This window comes from Barbus barbus (genome assembly GCF_936440315.1).
Source record: "Barbus barbus genome assembly, chromosome: 10".
NCBI lineage: Eukaryota > Metazoa > Chordata > Actinopteri > Cypriniformes > Cyprinidae > Barbus > Barbus barbus.
This window is the reverse complement of record NC_136738.1, coordinates 4,325,914-4,350,070: the sequence shown is the minus strand read 5'-3', so window position 1 is coordinate 4,350,070 and position 24,157 is coordinate 4,325,914. Positions and strand designations below refer to the sequence as shown.

General features: G+C 37.5%; 2 protein-coding genes across 3 annotated transcripts; both read right to left on the bottom strand.

Moving 5' to 3' along the window:
• Window positions 1-6,996: 6,996 nt before the first annotated feature.
• tnfsf13b (TNF superfamily member 13b) lies at window positions 6,997-12,781 on the bottom strand. Of its 2 annotated transcripts, none has more exons than XM_079426911.1 (8): window positions 12,721-12,781; window positions 12,451-12,598; window positions 12,073-12,354; window positions 9,681-9,768; window positions 9,255-9,311; window positions 8,635-8,759; window positions 8,370-8,520; window positions 6,997-7,991 (listed from the first exon to the last, which is right to left on the bottom strand). In XM_079426911.1, the coding sequence occupies exons 3-8, from the start codon at window positions 12,340-12,342 to the stop codon at window positions 7,879-7,881; spliced, it is 804 nt and encodes a 267-aa protein (XP_079283037.1). In that variant the 5' UTR covers window positions 12,343-12,354; window positions 12,451-12,598; window positions 12,721-12,781; the 3' UTR covers window positions 6,997-7,878. The 2 variants fall into 2 exon arrangements, with proteins under 2 accessions (XP_079283037.1, XP_079283036.1); XM_079426910.1 differs by having other exon boundaries at window positions 8,370-8,535; window positions 12,721-12,772.
• Window positions 12,782-13,100: 319 nt separating this feature from the next.
• Window positions 13,101-18,686, bottom strand: abhd13 (abhydrolase domain containing 13). The gene is made up of 2 exons (XM_079426490.1): window positions 18,538-18,686; window positions 13,101-16,966 (listed from the first exon to the last, which is right to left on the bottom strand). Exon 2 carries the CDS (start codon window positions 16,918-16,920, stop codon window positions 15,907-15,909), a length of 1,014 nt encoding a protein of 337 aa, XP_079282616.1. The 5' UTR covers window positions 16,921-16,966; window positions 18,538-18,686; the 3' UTR covers window positions 13,101-15,906.
• Window positions 18,687-24,157: the final 5,471 nt, after the last annotated feature.

The following is a 24,157-nucleotide window of genomic DNA, read 5'->3' as shown; positions in this document are numbered from 1 at the left end:
ACACGGGCCATACATGAAAGCTTCATGAAAGCATGTTATTATCCAGTCATTACAACCATACATTTCAGAACAGCTGCAGTCATAAGTTTGAACACGCTTCACTGAAACGCTTCATGTTTCACATGATTTTAAGGATATTCTGGTCTAAATGATTTTTATGGATTATCAATGGATGAGTTGTACCAGACTACTGTGTGTAACACTGACCCCCTTGGCCGTTTGAGATACACACTCTTGGCAGGCAAAGACTCATAAGAGATTGAGTAAAGGACTCTGGGGTTCACATCTAGCCAAAATGTGTTCGGCTGCCAAGACCGAATCTGGATGTCTACAACAATATAACAATGACATTATAATTATGAAATATCATATGAACACCTGAGGCAGGTGTCAGGTTTGAGGTGGCATAATCAGTTATGTTGGCATAAATGCATGCAGCACAGAATGTGGACCTAGAACAGAAATTAGGGTTGGAGCCAGGGGACTTTGGTGGGAGGAGACTGTGATGTAGATGAAGGATAATCCAGATTCTGAACCGCCTCATAGTCAAGAGGATACAAGAACTAAACAACAGAAAGGGTGTAAAGAGAGACTCATGGGGATGAGAACAAGAAGTATAGAATAATTTGATAAAATAAAATGGGGAAGACATCTAGATAACTAGCTAGATAGCAATCTATCAACATTAAATATATAGATAGATAGATAGATAGATAGAATATCAACTTCAGAAGCTCTTATATAAAACTTTACTGTTTTATTCCTATCTATATTCAAATTTATTTATTTATTTTATTTTTTACATTTTTAGGGGTTTGTTCATAAATAATTTGTCTGTTTTATATTACATTTTCCCCTAAAAAAACATTTAGTATTTGCACTTGAAAAGTTATGGGGTGATAAAAAGAGATATCCAAAATCCCCTTTGTAAAATAATCCCCTATTGTTCCAGTTATTATAGAGGAAGATACAGAATAAAGACACAAATCAATAGCAGAACATAGATGTGAGGGCAGATAAAGGAAGAAACTTGGATGCTGATTTGGGGAAACAAACGGAAAGCAGACCGGAGTTTTGTGAGAGTGTGTGTGATGTAAATGAGTGTGTGAATGAGTTCATCAGTGTTTGGCCAGCCGCAGTGTGTGCACAGCTTGTTTCATTTCCTGTGGGACAAAAATGTCTCAGCCGTTCCTGCTTTCTCTCCATCACCCCATTCGCCTCCCTTCTCCTCAGAAGCACATTCACAATGACATCAGCTTCCGCCAACACACCAGCAGTTGCCATGGCAGCACACAAAGATATTTTTGGGAGGGGGGGCGTTGCCTGGCTGACACATTCAGACATGAGGCCGACCAATCCCCTCACCCTGCTCAATAGACATTTGCACCACCAGATGCTCTGATTGTAAAGCCTTTAAAGACATTGGCTGATTGCATGTTTGGCCTTTCACTTGGCCCGGCCTTTTCTCTACTGTCCATTATAGTCTGAACCGCAGCCATCCCCAGTGGCCCTTTCTATTGTTTTTCTCACTGTGCTTCTCAAACTGTGCAGTGACAATTATTTACATTTTTACATGTCTTATTTCTAATTCTAGAGCTTTGTGTATCTAAGACTCTGATGCATTCATTCTTAAAGGGATAGCTCACCTTCAGTTGCTGATCCCTGTTGACTTCCATAGTATGGAGAAAGAAAAAAAAAAAACAGTATGCAAGGAATTGGTACATGATTAAACATTTAATGAACTCCGTTGTGGGCGGTGTCAAATATCATATTACAAATTGATCTACAATTTTACAATTTTAATTAAAACTTTGCTAAACATATATTGTTTATATAATAGTAGTAACATTGTTAAAGAAATTTATACATTTGTGACGAATTAAATGAAGTTTAGGTGTCAGCTGGTGGCCATTTTCAACAAAACCTCACCGGAACATAACTTATGTATATATGTTAGATACATGGCTTAAATTTTTAGCAGTTTTAGATTCCAAAATATTTCTTAAAATATTTAAATATATTATATTTAATAATATTAATTTATCTGAATATATTACAAAGTCATTATCACAATATCTACATTATATCAGCTCATTCTGCTACAAAGTGGAAGCTCGTATATTCATACATTTATGCATTTGGCAGACGCTTTAATACAGAATAATTTACATTGCATATATATATATATATATATATATATATATATATATATATATATATAATATTACATATACTGTAATATAATATAATACACACTGAATTACTAATTAAATTATTAATTAATTACTACTAAGATACTACTAATAATTAATATAAGTTTTAATACAATAATGCTAATATATAGTCATTAATATAATTGTTAAGCATTTGCATCTATATACCTGTGTCCTTTACAACACAGGATGTGGATAATTTTTTAAGATGTAGGCTGCTTGTGCCTTAGAAACTCTGGAGATAGTGATACATTTTGAGTAATATTGAGTAACATAAAATAGTTTATCCTTAAAACTCTCCACAACCTCTCATAAAGTTCATATATAATGTTGATACTGAATGTTTAAACAAATTTAAATATTTAAACTCTATGAGGATTAAACTTGCAGAGGACCTGTCATAACACACGTCTTATGATTAATTCATAAGCAGACTTGTATAAAATACTTTGACTCCATATGCATTAAAAAAAAAAAAAAAAAAAACTAACCGCAAAACTGCCTCAAGTAAACTATGTGTTAGGTTGATAAAATGTGAATAATGCAGGTTTGAAAATACTAGTTTCTCAATTCTTTCACTGTCACCCTCTCCTTCCCTCCCCCTGTCTGTCTATTCCTACCTAGAATTTTCTGGGATGGTGCTGGGAAAGATAAAACTAGGATAAAAGAACAGTAACAGCGAATGTGTGAAGGGTATGAAAGTGGGAGATATGCCGGTCACGGGGAGTTTTCCTTGCAGGCTGCACCTTTTTCCTTCCTCTCCTCATGATTTCTCCACGCTCAAAACACTCTTCACACGTCCCTTCTGCTTATCTCGCTTTCTGTTTATCACAGTAGGAAAAACTAATGAAATATGGTACAAAAAAAAGAAAAGAGTGCCGCTTTCATCCGAACTTTACTTAGAGGACTGAATAAACATGCATCTTTCATCATCATCATATGCAGTCAACTCACAGTCTTCATTTAACTCTGCTGAACTTCACATTGACAGTGATTCCCTATGGATACATATACCACATATTGTCCTACAGCACACTCCTATAAAAAAGAAAAAGAAAAAGGAAAACAGGGCTGTCAGCAGAGCAAATTATCTGATCTAGATTGCCATTTGAACAGCTGGAAAGGACATTTGAGTACTGCTGGTAGTGGTCAGCGAAGAATATTCTACAGTGTCCAATTATTTTTCAGGGAACACATGGCTAAACTAGTTCCAGGCAGGTCTTGACCGCATTACACTTTGCCAAATGATCTCCAATACAAATGCACATACAGACACATAGATGCGCATACAAACTTGTTGTCAGCGCTGACCTGTGACTTTATCAATAAAACAGTTTCACAGCAGAAAAAAAAGCTATAGGAAGGTTTGCAGTAGCAAGGTAGTAATACTGCTCTTCTTGAAGCAGTTATACTTACAGTTTAGCTATTAGTAGAAACGCTGCTGCCAAACATAATAATTTAACAGCTCATGGTCAATTATTTCTCACATAATTCACAATGACTGTCAATAAATCCAACTTTGAAGAGCGAGGATGTAAGCACAATTTCTTAATTGTTTTTTTTTTTTATTTAAATATATATTGTGTAGGGGAGCACGGGACACAAACTATCGCGGGGTTAGTTGTAACACACTTAGTTTAAATATTTCCACACATGCTAGCATAACCAAATTTATGGTATTTACTAGCTGCCATATCAACATATTATTATTTCAAGAAATGTAAAGTATTTCGGCTCGCTTATGTGTCTCGTGTTCTGTGAGGGCTGTGTGTGGAGTGTATGGTTGCAATGTGAACTCCAAAATTTGATTATTTTTAATTCTTAAAAAAAAAGCCATCATTTTATTTGAAAAAGTTCACAATTTTATTTTATTGACAAAATATGTTAGTTTGCCTTGTATTTTAGTTTGTCTTCCAATGTGCCCCTCAGATGTTACAATGTACCCCACCTACGGAGCATGTTCAGACATTTCACTTCCATTCTTTTGGGGTAAAAAAAACAAACAAACAAACAAAAAACGTATACACTGTAATTATGAAACAAAGCAACATATTTCTGCAAGACAAGTGTGGAATTAATGTGGATAAAAAAAGTACACTCTGAACCCCATATGGATTTACACAAACTGAGAAGGTCCAAAACACACTACTGTTCAAAAGTTTGGGGTTAAAACAGTTATCAGCGATAATTATTTAAATTGCTCTAAATTGCTATTTTAAATAAATGGTTTTCTTTTTTCATTAAAGAATCCTGAAAATAATGGTGCTCACAAAAAAAAAAAAAAAAAAATCACAATTGTTTTCAACATTGATGTATGAAATGTTTTTTTGAGCACTAAATCAGCATATTAGAAGGATTTCTGAAGGATTATGTGCCATATATATATTAAAATAGAAAAGGTTATTTAAACGGAAGCAGCTATTTGCACTATAGCGATAGATGCTATTTACACTAAGTGCAAATATCATATTTTATAGCGATGGATGCTATTTACACTAAGTGCAAATATCATATTTTATAACGATAGATGCTATTTACACTAAGTGCAAATATCATATTTTATAGCAATGGATTCTATTTACACCAAGTGAAAATAGCAGTATTTGTTAACAATATGCTATTTACACAGTGCAAACAGCTATAAATACTATTTGCACTGTTAAAATAGCAAGATTTTCTGCTATTTATACTACTTATTGCAAATAGTGGCAATTATCTGCACCTCAGTATTGTAGTACATTATAAAAAAAGTATGCAATAATAACGTATTGAGTGTAAATTATAGTTTTAATTCAAATTATTAAATGGATACCAGCCCTCCCTACACCTACCCTAACCCTACCCGATACTTTTATTTTCAACTTTTTGATTATTTCCTTCATTTTTTATTGAAAATGCCTTTCTGATGCGATATGAGATTTGAAAAGGGAGAATTGAAGTTCAGCAAAAGGCAGACTCGAATCGCGTCTAAAAGCATGTGCGTTACTATCTGCACCACTGAAACTGATGCTGATCTAGCATCCTTTTTTAATGTTGACTAAGTCACACCTTAGTGGGCGGAGGTACTGTAAATAGCCTTTGCCAACAAGACGGGCTATTTGCACAGTGTAAATAGACACTCCGTATTTAAAATTGTAACAATATTTCACAATATCCCTGTTCTTAACAGCATTTTGGGTCAAATAATGCAGCATTGGTGAGCATAAATTAATTCTTTCAAAATGTGTGTGTAATGGGGCTGTGGGTGAAAAACACACTGGTTGGGAAACACTGTAATAGAGGGAGTAAAGCTTTTTGGAGTCTTACAATGCACAGGGATCAGCTGAATAGCAGGAGAAATGAACATCAAAATGATCAGCACGACAGCCTGTGAGGTTTACCACAATGACAGTCTGTTTTAAAAAGAAAAGTCATCATTATGAGAGCAAAATCAACAGTGCTCTTTTAAAAACCCAGAGTCTAAGCTGAGCAATCTCCTTTTTGAAAAATAATCAAAAGAAAAGGAGCAAGGAGCATCGGTGAACGCTGCTCATTGATCTTCATTCAGCCTCCCAATGGAGTCCAAGTGTGTTTGACTGATCCTATCTCTGAATCTCGAGTCGTTCCTTCCCTGCCGAGGAGTCAATACCTCAGCTTGAGAGACCATCTTAAAGTACCCATCACTTCCTCAGGCTCCCCAAGCGATAGGCTTAGAGGTGTAGTCTCTCTGTGGGTGAACTATTCAAGGATTTGGTTATATTACACCAAGACTTCACTGCAATGCTTCCGACTGCATGACGCTCAACAGAGCATTTTACATCAGAGTGGTCTAAATCAAAGAAAAGGATCAGCCCTGAAAATAGCAAAGCAAGCACAATTGTGTGAAGGCCTTTAAAGGTTTAAGTGTGATAAAATTTCCTCAGAGATTCAGCAGGTGATTCTATATACATCATTTTTTGAAAGACACATAGGAACTGTATTTCTCGAAAATAAAAGCTAAGCCAGCAGTAGTGGTCCGTCCGTCACTACTTTTCCTATATTAAAGGCTTCCTATAACATTTAGAGTATTTGGTCCCACTTTATATTAGGTGGCCTTAACTACTATGTACTTACATCAAAAAATAAGTACAATGTACTTATTGTGGTCATATTGTATTGCAAAACACATTTGCTGCTATTGAGGTGGGATACGGGTAAGGTTAGGGACAGGTTTGGTGGTATGGGTAGGTTTAAAGGTGGGTTACGGTGTAAGGGATGGGTCAACAGTGTAAATATAAATGTAATTACAGAAACTAATTACAGATGTAATTACATATAGGTATTTTAAAAAATATAAGTACAATGTAAAAACACGCATGTACACAATAAGTGCATTGTACCAAATGATTAATTGAAATGTAAGTACATAGTAGTTAAGGCCACCTAATATAAAGTGGGACCGAGTATTTTTTAAGTAAAGTAAATTCAGTTTTTTAGTTAAATTTTTAGTTGTTCTCTGGTAAAAGGGTACATAAGGCAAATTCAGCTTTTTTTTTTTAAAGTACATTTTTAGTTTTTCTCTGGTAAATGGGCATATGATAAGCCAAATTGAGCTTTTTCTTTAGTTCAGTTTTTAGTTGTGCTCTGTTAAATAGGCACATGATAAGCCAAAACACTGTTTGCATGCTGTACACAGGATTCTTTCATTATTAATTTATTTACCCTAGTGCTCATGAAAGAATGCATCCCATAAAATCTGTCCCAGAAACAAGTGCCCACTAATGGCGGGACATGTTCCTGCCAAGATGCAAGACCACTCTCCTTGAACGTGTGAAGCAAGGCAAAGCAGCGGAGCTGATGATTTATTGTTAAGAGACACTGTGTTTACAGTACATGCAGAATTTAAGCATCTCAAGGCCTGTGACACTATGATGATTGTGTCTATATGAGATGCGGCTGACAAATTCACACACCAGAAGCATAAACAACCTCTGTCAATGAACAGAAAGAACTGTCTTTATGAAAGCTGTGTGAAGCACTCAACACAAAGCAAGTGCTTTCCAGTGCTCTTCCACAGTGTGATACTGTCTCCATCTGCTGGTAGAATCATGGAGACTTCATGTTCAGTGCAAACTTAAACATACTGATGTATGAAAGCACACTTTCATGTTACAAAGGTCAAAGTACTAAACCAAAGCTCATGCTGAGGTGGTATTCTGCAACAGATGTTCTGAATAATAAAACATGAAATACAGGGTGCATGTTCACAAACCATCAATACATGTTCTTTATAACACATTTGAGAATAAAATGTGTTAAAAAATACCGTTTAATAACTGGATTGTGAAAATTGGTTGTTACCCACCTGAATGAGTCAGGCAGGATGTGAAAAACAAAGAAGGCTTTACAGAGGGAAGTCATTTCTGAGATGTTACTATATTTTGATTAGATGAATCATGAATTGCGAAATAGAGGAACTTCAAGATGGTGAATAAAGCCAATTTTGTGCATGTCTGATGAAATGCCACTGAAGTGTAAAGAGCCTGGATACAAAATAGTTCAATGAAGACATTTTCAAGAATACTCCACAGCATAACGCAGCTCTTGTATTCCTGAAGACCAGTGAATGTCAATAATTATCCTTATGAATAATTATAATAGCATATCCAATCTCATTTAATGTCTGATCCAAAGTCTTTATCCATTGTCAGGCCAGTTTTATTGCTCCTAAGAAGGTGGAATCCCCATCCAGAGAGATATTTGCATGGGTCCGAGGTATCAGGAGCTCCAGTCTGTCCCCAGAGTCCAACTTCACCACGCCTGCACATCACATGATCAGTTACATTCATTTGTAATAATAGGTACATTATATATTTATCATATATGCATAGCACTTCTCTGTCAGACATTTACATTACTTGAATGGTACTATTATTCACAGCAGTACATTATATTTAAAATACATTATGTATATGTATAATTTTTGTAGATATATTTCAAGCTTTGGCAATATTGCATTGTTTACAGTCATGCCAATAAAGCAATTTTGAATTTATAATATATTATCATATATATAAAAAATACTTCGTAAATAATGAGATTTACAAAAACCCGGGAAGTAAAATGTCCAGATACATTAGAGTAATGAGAATTTGCACATTGTAACTCTTTTGTAACACTGGTAAAGACGACGCTCACCTCCGGTGTAGCAGGTGTTGAAGTGATTGACTCGATTCATGCTCTGAATACAGCGGAACAGAACAACGTGCTGACTCTCGTCTCCTACGACGTTCTTCTTTATACGAATCACGATGTGGCCCATAGCGAACGTAGAGTCTGTGTAGTAAACCTGGGAAAAGGAGAGCTTGAAATAATGAGGAAAAAACACTGAGCACGGTGTTGGGATGTTTCAAAGAGGCCAAAAAAAACTCAAGAATGTGTCATACATGGAGAATGTATATACCTGACTATAGATAAAGAAGAATCCTTCCTCTTTGACTAAAATGGTGCCCTGCTCTTCCTCCAGAGCTGAGCCACGCTTCAGTCCGACTTGCCATGGGATGCCTGTGCATATTTCCAAAGCAAACTCTGACAAAATAAATAAATATTTATATAAGTAATATGTAAGATCCAACATGATATCATGGCAGTTCATTACTATTTTACATTTTTCCCATGAGATTGGGCTGTAAAATCAGACCAAAATAATCACGGACTTTGTTCAAATTAAATGCTCTGCCTTATTCTAACACTGGGATTTCTCAGATGGATATGCAGAGTAGTAGGTGCTACATCTCTGCAGCTTTCCTCTTATTACCTCACCACTGCACGTTTCTGGACAGACATCACTTACCACTGCAGAAGTTCAGAACATGTAATTGAAGGCCAGTTATAACAAATGCTCTTTTTGGACTGGAAATGAAGTTTTGAGTTCTGAAAGTTAGTGTGTTTTTAAACTCTTTCATGGCTCTAGCAAAAAACAAGGTCATAATTGATAAAATGGATCACTTGAATGTAATCTAACTTATGTCTGTGCCAAATTTCATGTTATAAAAATATATTATATTACAACTCCTTCAGTACCTTTCTGGAAGGTTTTTCTCCTGTTATCTGCCATCATTTGTAAACAGGGCTGGGATTCTGTGAAAAATTGTTTTCATAGGGGAAAAAAAAATGACAATGTAAATGTATTATTGTTAAACATTTTTTAAAGTATTGTCTGTAAGGGGAGAATGATTATGGCGGTGCAATTTTAATAATAATATAAGGGCTTTGCATTCAGTGACTCATAAAGCAACAGGATATGCAAATGTCTAACGGTGCACTTTTGCACCATGTGCAGTTTTTTTTATTTTTTTTATTTATTTAGTGGTTTTAATCTAACACCATCTGTGCTCCGCACCATTCCTGTCAGTATACACACAAAAAAAACCACAGCTCTTCTCAGTTAACACTCAAAAAAGAAAAGCCGAGACGAGAATCGCGGAATAAGCAGAAGTGTGCGCTTGCCTGCTTTGTTTGACGTATGACCAAGACTCCTTTTTGACAGGAGAGTATGATCTGTTACGGAATCATCCATCTCAGTCTGCTGCAGATACTGTACACAGACAACCAGAAATCCTGCTAAATATAAACAGCTCAGACATTTTCTACAAGATTAAGTTTCAAGATGGTCTGTTATTGGCATAAAGATGGTCATTGTATGTGGTAGATTATAATGGCCAATTTGACCAGCATGAAAGTGCTCAACATATATCTGCATTTAGGTTGGTCATTAGTTAAACCAGTTTAGCTATTTTTCCCCCAAATAGATGGGACTGGGGCTAGCTGTTGGACTTTTTACTCTAGTGAATTTTTCTTATGTCAGGAATATTTCTGAAAAGTCCATTTCTATATAGGGACTTACCTTAAAGTGTTTTGACTGCAAGAAAATACCGGTTAACATCAAAATGGAAACCTGCTATTAAACAGCCTATTATAGACGATTTAACAACTATTCAGCAAAACTTAAACAGTAACTGTAACTGAAAAACAAGAATGACGCACCAAATAATTCATTAAACAACAAAAATTTGAACTTAACTGAGCTGGATAATGACACTATTGCCTTCTGTGGAGCTGCTTATAGTAGAATTGAACTTGTTTACTTCTGTTCAGAGTTGAGTAGATTACTTGCAAATTGCAACCTATTACTGATTACACATTATGAAACATGATGAAAACTGTAGAAAGTGCTCAACACATATCTGCATTTAGGTTGGTCATTAGTTAAACCAGTTTAGCTATTTTTTCCCCAAATAGATGGGACTGGGGCTAGCTGTTGGACTTTTTACTCTAGTGAATTTTTCTTATGTCAGGAATATTTCTGAAAAGTCCATTTCTATATAGGGACTTACCTTAAAGTATTTTGAATTGAAAACTGTAGTTAGTAACTAATCTAGGTTACTCATTGTAGGTAATTTATTCTGACTACTTTTTTTAATCTAACTTGTTTTAAACATACCATCGGAAATACCATACTGATATAAAAAAGCAAAGAGAAAGAAAATATATTACACTTTTTTCAACATGAAATGTGTTTAACGTTATATTAAACCAGGGTTTCCCAAACGGGCTTAATATAAGAACTGCAGTCGGTTTGCGAGTTGATAAAAAAAAGCTAATTATTAATTAAACACTAAAAATACAAATATTTAATTTGTTTACCCGCATGTCAATGCGAACATTAAGGAACATCAAACTCTAAACATGCGAATGTGTTGTAAAATTACAGAAATATTAACTTCCTCAGAGATATTTCAAACAGACAATATAAGATTTAAGAGTGTAAAGACCATCGACTCTACCGTGCGACTCCACCGGGCAGGGACACCGGCAAGGGATAGTAGTAGCTTTTTATTTAATTTTTTCATTGATATGTTTATTATTGAAATGTTGTTGTTATATGCATGTGTTAATTTTATTTAATTTCTTTATTTTCTTAAATATGTGGGTAGATAGTATTTATAGAGTTGTAACTTTTTAGTTTTAGTTACTTTTTCTTATTTGTAAGTCGCTTTGGACAAAAGCGTCTGCTAAATGACAAAAGTAAAAAAGTAAAGAGTGTAAAGACCATCGACTCTACCGTGCGACTCCACCGGGCAGGGACACCGGCAAGGGATAGTAGTAGCTTTTTATTTAATTTTTTTCATTGATATGTTTATTATTGAAATGTTGTTGTTATATGCATGTGTTAATTTTATTTAATTTCTTTATTTTCTTAAATATGTGGGTAGATAGTATTTATAGAGTTGTAACTTTTTAGTTTTAGTTACTTTTTCTTATTTGTAAGTCGCTTTGGACAAAAGCGTCTGCTAAATGACAAAAGTAAAAAAGTAAAAAGTAAATTAAGACAAAACATTTGGGAATCCATTTAAAGAAGAATTAGGGAGAATCAATAAATTATGAAAGGTGTACTGCCACTGTGTGAATGATATGTAATCCATATAAAGTAACTGTAATCTGCATTAATGAGCATTATAAGATGTAAGACTAATTTTTGGAATTTGATTACATAGGTTACATGTACTCAGTTACTACCCAGCTCTGCTGGCGATGAATTTTACAATATTGAGCCTGTTATTGAACTGAACCAACACCAAACTGACTAGAGTTGAACATCGACATTATTAGTTTCGCAACTGAGGAACTGCAACATTAACACTGTTAATTTCCTGTAGACAAGCCATGTGTTTTTCAACAACCAATTGGACTCTTGACTCCAAGCATTACAGTAACTGGGATATGATCCTTCAGACAAATTAACTGCTATTTATGCACTTCCTTCAAATTCCATCAAATGCAAAACAACAACAGCAACATTTTAGAAAGACATTTGATGCACATGTATTGTGGTCCAAACCTCAATTCTCTCTTTGGTCTCTTCTTCTTCCTGCTCATGGGTTTGTTTTTCTGCCCCCCTCATGGGTTCTTCTAGTGTCCCACTTTGCTCTTCTCTCTTGCGGACCACCTCAGCTCTCAAACCCTCCACCTCAGCCTGCAGGGCCAGCACGTGGTACAAGGAGATCACAGACAGGGAAGAGGAGGTGATGGCAGCAATGACCAGCACTAGAAACAGCCAGGGCAACCTTCTCCTTTCACCCCGACCTGGACCAACATCTTCAGCAGGCATGGTGGAAACAAACTTTTAGAAAATATGGTTATTAGTGAATAAATGTAGCCTGGATGGCATATAGACAGGTTCTGAAGAAGCTCTATTTCTTTAAAGATCTCAACCCACCTCAAAACGGCATCCTTACAGTGAAAGGTTTCTACTCAGAAAGAAGCTTGTCTGGAGTTTTTTTGTTATACCTGCTGATTCCAATTCACCTTCATATGGCATGAATATTCCTCTGAAGCTCTTAGCATACATTTCTTGCAGAAAATTCCTGGATCAGACTCGTACACATAACTACACTTCCTCTTCAAACTATTTGTTGATGTGGAATAGGGGAAATCTCCTGGGATCTCCAATTGAAGTCAAATTTAGTTCAAAAGCAACTGTACTCACCAAAAATGTCCTGTCTGCTACAGTTCTCCAGCTAACAATCTGGTTTTTGTGTCCCTTTCCTGCCGAGCTGTCCACACCCACTGTATTTAACACTGCATTGCAACCGAAAGTTGCTTTGTCACCACTTGCTTTGTGGCTGTTCCGACAAACTGCGTCGAATGTGCAAAAATAACAGCAGATAAATGAAAATGTCAGACTTAGACTTGTTAACCATAAATTAATAGCACATAGGAAAGTATATACATGACAGTAAAAGTAAAAGTCAAACATAAAAAAAAAAACCCATCAGTTTCGTTCTTTTTAAAGTGGAGTTTCCACAGTGAAATCCAGAAAAAGGAACCAGTGACTTCAAAGTACAAACAGACTCACGCAGCCAAGTTATCAGAAGGGTTTGATTTCTTTATTGCATGTCACCACACAGAAAATAGAAAGTGTGATTCAATTGTATGTACATGAACAAATGATCCGAATAGAAAATCCATAGCTCAAAACACAAATGTCAAAAGAATAAGAAAACCCTCCTTGCACATTCAGAACTGAATCTTTCCGCTCTGCTATTTACTGCAAAAAGCAAATATAAAACATGAGCAGCACTTTATATTATTTCATATATTCAGTTTATGAACAAGATGAAATGAGAGTTTTCAACATACAAACTAGCCCCAGAGAATGGCCAGAACATGCCAATGGTGTGTTAGTCAAATCTAGTAAACAAGTAGTATTTTCATAATTTTATCATATTTCAGCATCTTTGCTTCAAGGTTTACACTCAACCACACAGACATTCAATAAGGTATCATGGCACGTCACTTTGAGTTCAACTAAATGTCACATTGCAAATCATTTTCATTTGAAATTATTATTTCCTATAAGGTTTAGAGGCAGTTCTTATGAATTAGGCCTATACAATCAATAATGACCATTACGAATGTTTCTTTTAAAATCAAAAGGTCAATAAAGTGATGTACAAAAGTATCTTATGTATTGAAACCATCCAAAAGCTAAAGTCTTGGGAACTTTTTCTCTTGCATTGGCTGGTTCCACTTCTTACTCAACTGTCCTGTTACTACATAACTAATAACCATAAACAATACCAGACATAACTGAAGACATCTAGAGCTCAGCTGTGCTACTATACAATCTCGTAAGCACCCTTAAGAACGACGGGGCCCAAAAGAGCCTGTAAAATCCCAAAAGGTGGACTTTGGAAGCCTGATATAACCTCTGCCTGACATAACGATAGCAATATTTGCATGCAAACTGACATAGGATCACTCTGCCTTGAAATCTGTCATCTTAAAATTCACAGGCAGTTTGCACGCATTACAACAGACGTGAGCGTAAAAGTGCATCAGAGCTAAACGAAATGTGCTGAGCATCTAAAGCATGCAATAATTACAGACTCGGATGTGCATTGATCCAACACTACATAATGGGCCAGGTTTGCAAAGTCCACCGTTCACTTTTAATGGGTGCTTGACAGTCAACCACCAACGTGAGACTACAGAAACACAAACCTCCATGTCTTTACCCCTGATTCGATACATTAAATAGTTGAGAAAAAGTATACTTTGCCAGCATTTACTCTTCCACACCTGTACGACTTCGTTCTTCTGTGGAACACAAAAGGAGACATTTCAAAGGTGCTGGTTGCTCTTCAACTACAATGAACGAGGACAGAATCTTTCAAGATGACTTGCGGTCTATATTCCAAGTCTTATATATATAATAGCTTTCTATAATTTCAAATAGACTAAAATTGTATTTGTTCTTCATTGAATTATCATGAGAATTCCTTCTGAATGAATGTTTTGCAGCAAAGATCTCATAATTCTGACAGATTCAACTCACTGGAAAATAGTTTTTAGTGAACGGCAAAACTTCTCAGCTATCTTTCATTGTGTGACTTCAACATAGAAGTCATATGGCCAAATTTTAAGACTTTTATCAATGAGTCCTTTTGAAGAAGCTTGAGGCTTCTGCAACTGCATGGAAAAGAGTGACTAACATACTCTTCAAAATTTCTCCTTTTTGTTCCACTGAAGAAAGAGTCATAGGTATGGAAAGACATAAACGGTGAGTAAATGATGGCAATTTTCATTTTTGTGTTAATTAATCCTTACATTGTTGTGAATGTTTCTCATTTTTAAAGGAAAATGCAAGAAAATGGATGTGTGACACAGTGCAACAGTCACCAATGGGCAGGTTTTTCAACATGATCCAAACAAAACAGGTCATTGGTAAAGATCTGATGTTAAGCACTTGACCTTATTAAAAGAAGGGAAAAATCTTATTTACAAGTTGTGCAAATGGACTGTGCTTGGAACACTGTCAAGCAGCTGCTATGTGCGATTTCACTCTAACTTTCAGAAGATCACTAAGCCTGAGAGAGAGTAAACATACTTTAGGCTTGTTGTGTTGGTATTTTCATTCAGTGCTCACAGTGAACTGTAGCACACATGAAAATCAGTATAGAAATCTATACTTCTCACACACAGCTCCATATGCAAATCCAAAACATGGGATCAAACCACAATGAGCCGATTTCCTGAGTGGATTTTAAACCTTCCGTAAAAAAGAAGGCAGTGTGATAACATAAATCCCTAACACATTACAGCCTGGTACAGAAGATTGAATGCATGAAATGCCATAGACAAAGATGATTGAACTAGGATCAGTTGCCCCTGGTCCATTTAAATGTATTCACTGGAATTTAAAAGGCAAACAAATTATTTCAATGAGCCCGCTGTTCTATTAAAAAAAAAACACATGTAAATGTTTATTTAGTAGTTTGTTAGAATTGTTTAGTTCAGTAGTAGCTCAGAAAGTAGTTCTGACCTTTGTGATTAGGCAAATAACTTTCCAATTGCGTTTGCAGGTGGTAGGGATTTAAGTATACTTTTGAGAAATTGTCAGCAAATAAAGAAATGGACTGAGAGGGCATTCAATTCTTGAGTCAGATGCATTCATATTTGATATAAAAACTGACAAAAAATATTCTGAAGTCTTAAGAAATTCAGCCTTCTCTATTAAATAAATGAAATTGTAACTAATGAATTCTAAGTGTGTGATCAATGGAAAGAAAGAGCTTATGAAGTTGGGGAGAAGAGAAATAATAAAAAAGAAAGAATAACTTGTACATTCTGAGAGGGTCCAGATTTAGAGCAGTCAATAGAAGTTACTGTTCTAGATTATGGTGACGTTGGCCGTCCCCTGGGCCGTCTCTTCTTGGGCATGGCTTTTAAGAAGCTCCTTCATAAACTGCTCTAGGGCAGCAAAATAACCTTGGCACTGCCAGGTGTCATTGTGCGTGCCCTCGGGAAAGATGGCGATGCGTTTAGTCCGAGACGGCGACAGCTCGTACAGCTGTTTCATCATCACCGGAGGGATGAGTTGGTCTGATAAGCCCGAAATGAAGAGAGATGGCATACGGCACAGTGCAACATGTCTATATGACAGAAACTTGTTCTTGTAGCACCAGAGCGGTAGGTAACGCATGGGGAAGAAAGAGAACAGCGTGGCCGCCATGTGCGGGATGCTCAGGAAAGTGTTCTCCATCATGATGGCGGCCACTCGATGCGGGTTGCACGATGCCAGACGGATAGCCACAGCTCCACCCAATGAGCGACCAAATAGCACCACCTTGGTCTTGTCGATGTCCGGCCGGGTCATGATGTAATCCAAGGTGGCCTCGGCGTCCTGGTACAGTCCCTCCTCGCTAGGTTCTCCTTCGCTCTTTCCGTATCCTCTGTAATCCACCAGCACCACGTTGGCCTTCAGATTGACCAGCATAAGCAGAGCATTCGGGACGCGGTGGCCGATGTTCCCTGCATTGCCGTGGAAATATAAAATGGTGGGAGCAGAGGCTGGGTTTTCGCCAGTGTAACGGAGCAGAATGAGGTTGAGCCGCACGCCGTCTTTAGTGCGGATGTATACGTTCTCGTGGGGGATTCCCGTTGGCATTGGAACGTAAAGACGCGAGGATGAGGGCTGGTCGGGAAAGTAGAGCAGCACGTCCTGGAACTTGTACAGGATGCCGGCCACAGAGACCAGGATGAGTCCCAGCAGGATGAAGCCTCCGTACAGGTGGAAGGTCAGAATGAGGGCCAGCAGGGAGACACGGCAGACTCCCCAGGACCAGGCGCACAAAGTCAGCAAACACGCCTCCAGTGCCCCCCATAACCTCCATGGCTTCTCCATGACAACTGGGATGACAAGAGTCTCCAAAACTCAATGCAGGCGTAATCTGGGGAAACACAGAAGGTAGGTTGGTAGGGTTGGGCGGTATTATTTTATTTGACTATAACAGGGCTGTGACAATCGATAAAATCGTTAATAATAAAACTCATCGACAGCGAATGTCATTATCGATTAGTCGCATCTGCCCACTTTGCAAGGAAATTGTCCACCAGTCGCTTCAAATTATACCACTGAATTATGCATTTCAATGGACGAAATGAATCTAATCCTGGATGAAACAGAGCGAGTTGATTCAGGAAAGGTGCGTGATCCAAGCTAAACATGCGAATGCTTTATTTTAAATTTCAAGCTAATTCATTAGCGTAACATAACTCGTGCTGTGACAGATACATGTGTTTAATGTGTGATATGATTCCTCAGCGCAAAACTTTCATTTTACTGTTATATCCTTATTTGTAAATGTATATTCATGCAAGTGTTTCTTATTTTGCATTAAGGCTCGTCTTGACAGTCTGCATTAAATTTCAGAATTTACTAAACTAGTGGTGGCGCTTCAAACAGACTGTGTGAGAATGTGAATTACAACTCACAATGTATTTCACTTCCATAATCAGCAAGACGAAATGTAGAGTTGAATTTATGGATTATGAAAAGTGGGCATTACCATAATGGAGCCAGACTGAGACTAAGAACTCGATCTTCTTCTAAAATGACTTTTCTTGTTGTTACGTTCCTATGTGATGCAAAGATGTGTTGTTTGTGTGCATTTTTTCCTGCCACTCTCTGTCTTACGTTGTTTTACTGATGTCAGGAGGTGCTTTGCCAATGAAACAGAAAGAGACAATATTCAAATCAGATGAAGTGCTTCTCATCTGTAAAGTACTTCATTCACTGGATTATCCAAAAACAGGCTTTAACACAGGTTATGTAATATATGAAAATTTTTTGTTAACTATATTGCATTATACACAGTTGCCATAATATCAAATTACTTCTGGTATAGGATTTTGGTCACACCTCCTACATCTACCATGACCTTTACTGAAATACCATGGTATTACCCTCTGATATGGTCTCACCACTGGACCTTTTACAGAAGCAGAGAGTAGGTCACACATACATTATGAGTCATCTAAACACAGAGAGATCAATTCTTTAAGGTATTATCTGATGATGATGATGTCTTGGGCCCTCAAGGTGTTTAGGGACCAAGTCCAGTCTTGACCAATCAATTACACTGGAATGCAGATGAGGATCAGTATTCACTCATTCATCTATACTGCACACAGAAACATTCAGAGTTCACAAATCGAGCCCAGATCACCATTACTTTCGCCATGTAACGTTAATGCAATAAAACAGAAGCTGTAACTGTTACCACGATCTGACCCCGATATCAAATCACTGTCAGCAGATCCGCACTAAACCCCGCTGTTGACATAGTGAGAGAGAAAACACCCTGAAGTCCAAAACCCAGCTGACACGAATCATAAACGCAGCGATGACAGATTGATGTTGACAGCACTTCTTCCCTCTGGACTGCATGTAGTGCAGCTAATACAGCTGCTAGCCGTGTCTACAACACATCTGCTCACTGTCTGATACAAAACTACTCACATCTATCGCATTCTTCAGCGGCACATCTACAGAGAGCTGAGCTCACAGGCAGGTGAAGCGGTCATCTATACGAACATCTCCTGAAATATCAGCTGATCCACTGTGGCTAGCAGCACATCTAGCCAGACTGCTGCTGTACACTGGTGTCGCTTCTAGGAAGTTCCGGGCGGAAGCAGCGGAACCTTCTGCAAACGGTCAACACGTACTGTCCGTGTTTATAAGTGTTTATTCTTGTAATTATTACAAATATGTATCCAATAACATTGCTATTTATAAATCGTTTATATTTATACATTTAAAAGACATGCGACAACTTGCGGAAATTAAAATCTGGCAACTTGCCCCCATATTTATGAAAAACACCTTTCAGTAGGCAATCCTTCTGTGTAGGATTAGTCTATTGTTTATTAATAAGCAAAAAGCATGGTGATATTAGATGAGCTTTTATTTTGGGGAACAAAAAAACAAAAAACGTAATTTAACAGTGAATGAGGTGATGATTTATATATAACCATATGTGACCATGGACCACAAAACATAAGGGTATTTTTTTTTTTTAAATTGAGATATCACCTGGAATTTGAATGAATAAGCGGTCCATTGATTTATGGTTTGCTATGATAGGACAATATTTGGCTGAAATACTATTTGAAAATTAACTATTTGAAAATCTGGAATCTGAGGGTGCAAAAAATAAATAAAAAATAATCAAAATATTGAGAAATTCACCTTTAAAGTTGTCCAAATTAAGTCCTTAGCAATGCATATTACTAATAAAAAATTAAGTGTTGATATACTTACAGTAGGAAATGTACAAAATATCTTCATGGACCACAATCTTAACTTAGTATAGCCTTCTAATGATTTTTGGCATAAAAGAAAAATCAATAATTTGGACCCATACAATGTATTGTTGGCTATTGCTACAAATATGCTCATGCTATTTATGATTTATACTTCTGTGGTCCAGGGTCACATATTATCTTAAAAAAGTAAATGAAAAATTAAACAAAAATTTAAATAACAATTTTATAAACATTTTTAAACTTTTTTGAACATTTCACTGTAAAACTGAAACTAAAAAAAGTAAAAACAAATATAAATTATAAATTAAGATTTATTATTATTTATATAATTAAGCTTTTTTTCTTTTTTCAATTTTAACATCCTCTTGTAATATGGCAATTAAAGGTCATCCACAGGCCCTGGTTTGGGCATCATATTGTTTTTCTACTGGAGCTGGTGCTGGAGAACCCTCTATGTCAGCAACAGATGACCAGATTCGCTTGTTATCTCTTGCTGAAAGCATTAGTCTCTTCTGCTGAACTGACATATTTAATTGTGTTGTTGATGTTGTTAATTTACCTGAACTCTGATGGCTTTTAAAAATGGTGCCTTTTAAACTGTGGCCTGTAGTAGACGCTCCGCCAGCTGATGTTCCGTTGATCAAGACCAGCAAGGTTTTGTGACGGTTCAGAACCAAGATCTGGGCACTGGCCCAGGATTTTATTTATTTATTTGAGTGAAAAGCTCAGCCCAGTTCCCAATTGGGCTCTGGCACCAGCCACAGTGCAGTATGTGTCTAAGAGACTCTTCATGCTGATCCATGGCGATAGATGGCAGTGCAACGTCTAGCCTACATCTGTGATATTAGTACTTAAAGTAACTGGAATCTTACCTGAAATCTATTACTGCGCTATTGCCCTTGTCACAACTTCCCTAGTCTCCCCACCCCATAAATATAATAGATGTATTCTATTTATGTGCGTGCTAAAAAAGGTAAATAAAATACACTTCCTGATAATTCAGCTGTGGTAACGCACTGTTATTAAAAATGTTTTGTAAACTATAATAACAGATAGCCTATAAAATATACAGTAGCTATATTTTATTAAATGCATTTGCAATGATTTTTCCTTTGAGCTTTCATAGTTTGCATGTTTATTTTTCCTCATGCACAATCACAATGGGATAGTAGTCAAAGTGATCATTTGAATACACTAACACAAGTACATGACATCTGATATAGCGGGAAGGTTTCACGTAAGCTTTGCATGAATGCTCAGTTGATTTAAAGAGAGACTGAGACATTGGCTGACTTAATTGTCATCACTGGTACTGCATTGAAGAAAATCTTGTCTTAAGTTTTTTCAAAACTGGGGTCTTGGACTTTTGCTATAATAATTTTAGGGCAAATCTACATTCAAACAGGTATAACCTGTGAGGTCAACGTCTGTGTCAGCTTATAGGACTGTTGGCTTTATGTTTGTCCTTTCATCATGACTGCTCTTTGTTACTTCTGTTAGGTGTGTCAGTCCGGTTGATCAGGTTTAACCTGTAAACTTGTATAACTAATAGGTCACTTCAGACAGATGGGTATTTCTAGAATTGGGGTTACATGTCGCGTCTCCCAGGTAAACCTTCTGTTATTTTTCAAAAACAATATCTTCACTGAATCAGTTTTGAATAATAACACAAATTATATTACGCTATCAGCCAAACAATGCTTTTATGTATATTAAGGGACATTTTGTCTTGAAAATAATAACTGAATGACTGCCAGTACACCTATTATTGTTGTGCCTTCCGCCTTTTCTCTAAAGAATCATTCTTGAAGTCTTGGGGTTTTGATGCCAGAATTTAGATTTTATTATCAGAAACAATAAAACCGAGAGACCCTGCAGAGAATCTCCCGAATCCCCCTTCCACTCAAGCAAGGTTACATTCGCCCCTCCACATCCCCTGCTGCTTCGAGCTTCTTCTTCGTGGCCAAGAAGGATGGTGGATTACGACCTTGCATAGATTACTGAGCCCTAAACAACATAACGGTTAAATTCCGTTATCCCCTTCCTCTCGTCCCAGCAGCGCTTGAACATCTTCGGGGAGCCACCGTATTCTCCAAGCTGGACCTCCGCAGTGCCTACAACCTCATCAGAATACGTGAGCGGGACGAGTGGAAAACGGCTTTCGTGACCCCTACTGGCCACTATGAGTACTTAGTCATGCCCTATGGTCTTGTCAACGCCCCCTCCGTATTCCAAGACTTTATGCATGTGGTGCTCCGAGAGTTTCTCCACAAGTTTGTGCTGGTCTACATTGATGATATTCTCATCTACTCCCGGAGCATGGCCGAACATCGTCGCCACGTTGCGGAGAATCCTTCGAACCTTCTGCCATGGCCACCAGGACTCTTGGAACCAGTTCATTGGCTGGGCTGAGTACACCCAAAACTACTGCGCCAACCTGCCACCGGTTTGACTCCGTTCCAGTGTGTACTCGGTTACCAGCCACCCATGTTCCCATGGTCCGGGGAACCGTCGGATGTTCCATCAGTGGACTACTGGTTCTGAGAGAGCGAGAGGGTCTGGGACGCCGCTCACTATCATCTGCAGCGAGCAGTGCGTAGGCGCAGAATGACAGCCGACCTTCGACGTTCCGAAACTCCCCAGTACCAACCTGGACAGAAGGTCTGGCTGTCCACCAGAGACATCAGGATGCGCCTACCCTGCAGAAAATTGAGTACCTGAGGGAAAAAATAATCAAACAAATCAACCCAGTCACCTACCAGCTCCAGCTTCCAACCCAGTACAGAATCCATCCCACGTTCCACGTATCTCTCCTTAAACCTTACCACTCTCCTGTTTCTCCCTCCACAGAGCCTGGCCCGATGGAGGAGCCCCCTCTCCCATTAATCCTGGAGGACGGCGCCATCTATCAGGTCAAGGAGACCTTGGACTCCCGACGCTGTGGTGGTCGTCTGGAGTACCTTGTGGACTGGGAGGGATACAGCCCTGAGGAGAGATCTTGGGTCCCCAGAGACGATGTATTAGATCCAGCCTTACTCGAGGAGTTCCATGCCAGTCATCCTGATCGTCCTGCACCCAGAGGAAGAGGTAGACCACCACGACGTCGGGATCATCGGCCCTCAGCAGCGGGCCGTGGAGAGGGGGGCAATGTCACAGATCGGCCAGGCTCAATCACCAGTTAATCACAGTGCACTCCCTCACCTGAATTCTAATCACCTGCACCTGCACGTCATGAATGGCAATCATCCCGCACTCCTCAAATACTCACACCTCACAACACTCCAGTGTCCGGTCTCGTTCCTACGAAGAAGACTACTATAGCTATCATATCTCTATGCTTGATACTGACCGTCTTGTTTATTTACCTGCTGTGTTCCATCCAAAGTGTGTCTTCCAGCGATCCCAAGTCTGTCAGCTCCCGAGTCTCGTCCTGATCCACTGTGTTGGTGAGGTGTGCAGTTACTCCTGTTCCGTGTCTCCTGTTTGGAAAAAGATATTCAAGTTACCATCCCTCCTGAACACCGAAGAATCCTTGTATCATCACTTACCTGATTCCACCCATTCCACCACCTCAAGTCTGTCAATAAAACCCGTTCACATTACGTCACCCAGTCTGAGTCCTACTTCTGTAAAACTGTATGTGTATGACCCAATTTGTCTACAACAGAGTTGACAGATTTGTCTGTTAGTACATTGATTTTCAGAATAAATATTTTAAATCAGCAAATATAGAAAATATTTTAAGATCAGAAATTTAGAAAATATTAAATTTAAAGTGTGTTCTATGAAAAAAAATGAGCCAGATAAACATGCATACTTCACCAAAGAAGTCTTGCATTATCCCTTAATCACCAGAAAACTGCCATGAACACATGATTCCTATCTTCGTCTGAGTCAGACAATTTCGCAGACAATTTTCACATGTATTAATGATTCTGAAGACAATGTTTATGCCTAATCTTTATTTCCACTTTTCCCACTTCGTTGCAGATTGTAGGCTAAATTTTACATTTTGAATTCTTATTTTTGTCATTAAAACCAAAATGTAATTTAAACAAATATTCATTCTCATTTTGTGGATGAAAGAAAAAAGTATGTGGTGGAAAGTTTTTGATATTTTGAACGCTGTGTTATGTGTACAATCTACCATTATATTGTGCCAAAACATAGTTGTTTTATACAGTTATTTTACATTTCCCATAAAACTACGGTTTGTAACCTCTTTTGACCTTAGCAGTTTATCTGATTGACACACTCCAAATGAAGCAGCATCCAGACACAAATAAACAGACGATATTTGTTATTTCATCAGAACACAACTTTAATCATTTTAGCAGTATAATCATACCTTCGAAAAGATCATAACTTGTGAGATTGTTTTATAAATTATTTAATCAAAGTTGCTTGTAAAAAAATTAAATAGGTTACTGAACTAAATCATCTATAATATTACAATATACCGGTAGTATATAATATTATTTTTTTCAGTAGTCATAGTCATAATGTTATCTCTATATGCCTTTAAACCTTTATCTTTTTTCTTAAAGTCATTGTTTTGCACAGCCTGCAGGTGCCGAGGTTGTGACCAAGAGGACAGTTCTTGTGATGAAACCACTCCGCTCTCAGTATTCAGCTCAGCACAAACCAACCAATGATCTCTGACACTTACAAAAGAGGATTTAAAAAGGACACCAACTCAGAACACAAGGAAACCTCCAAATCAAACAGAGACACACATTGTTTAGCATTCTCGTAACGTATTTACAACAGAAAAATAACTGAGGTCGAGGGCTGCATAGGTCCACAGGATTCAG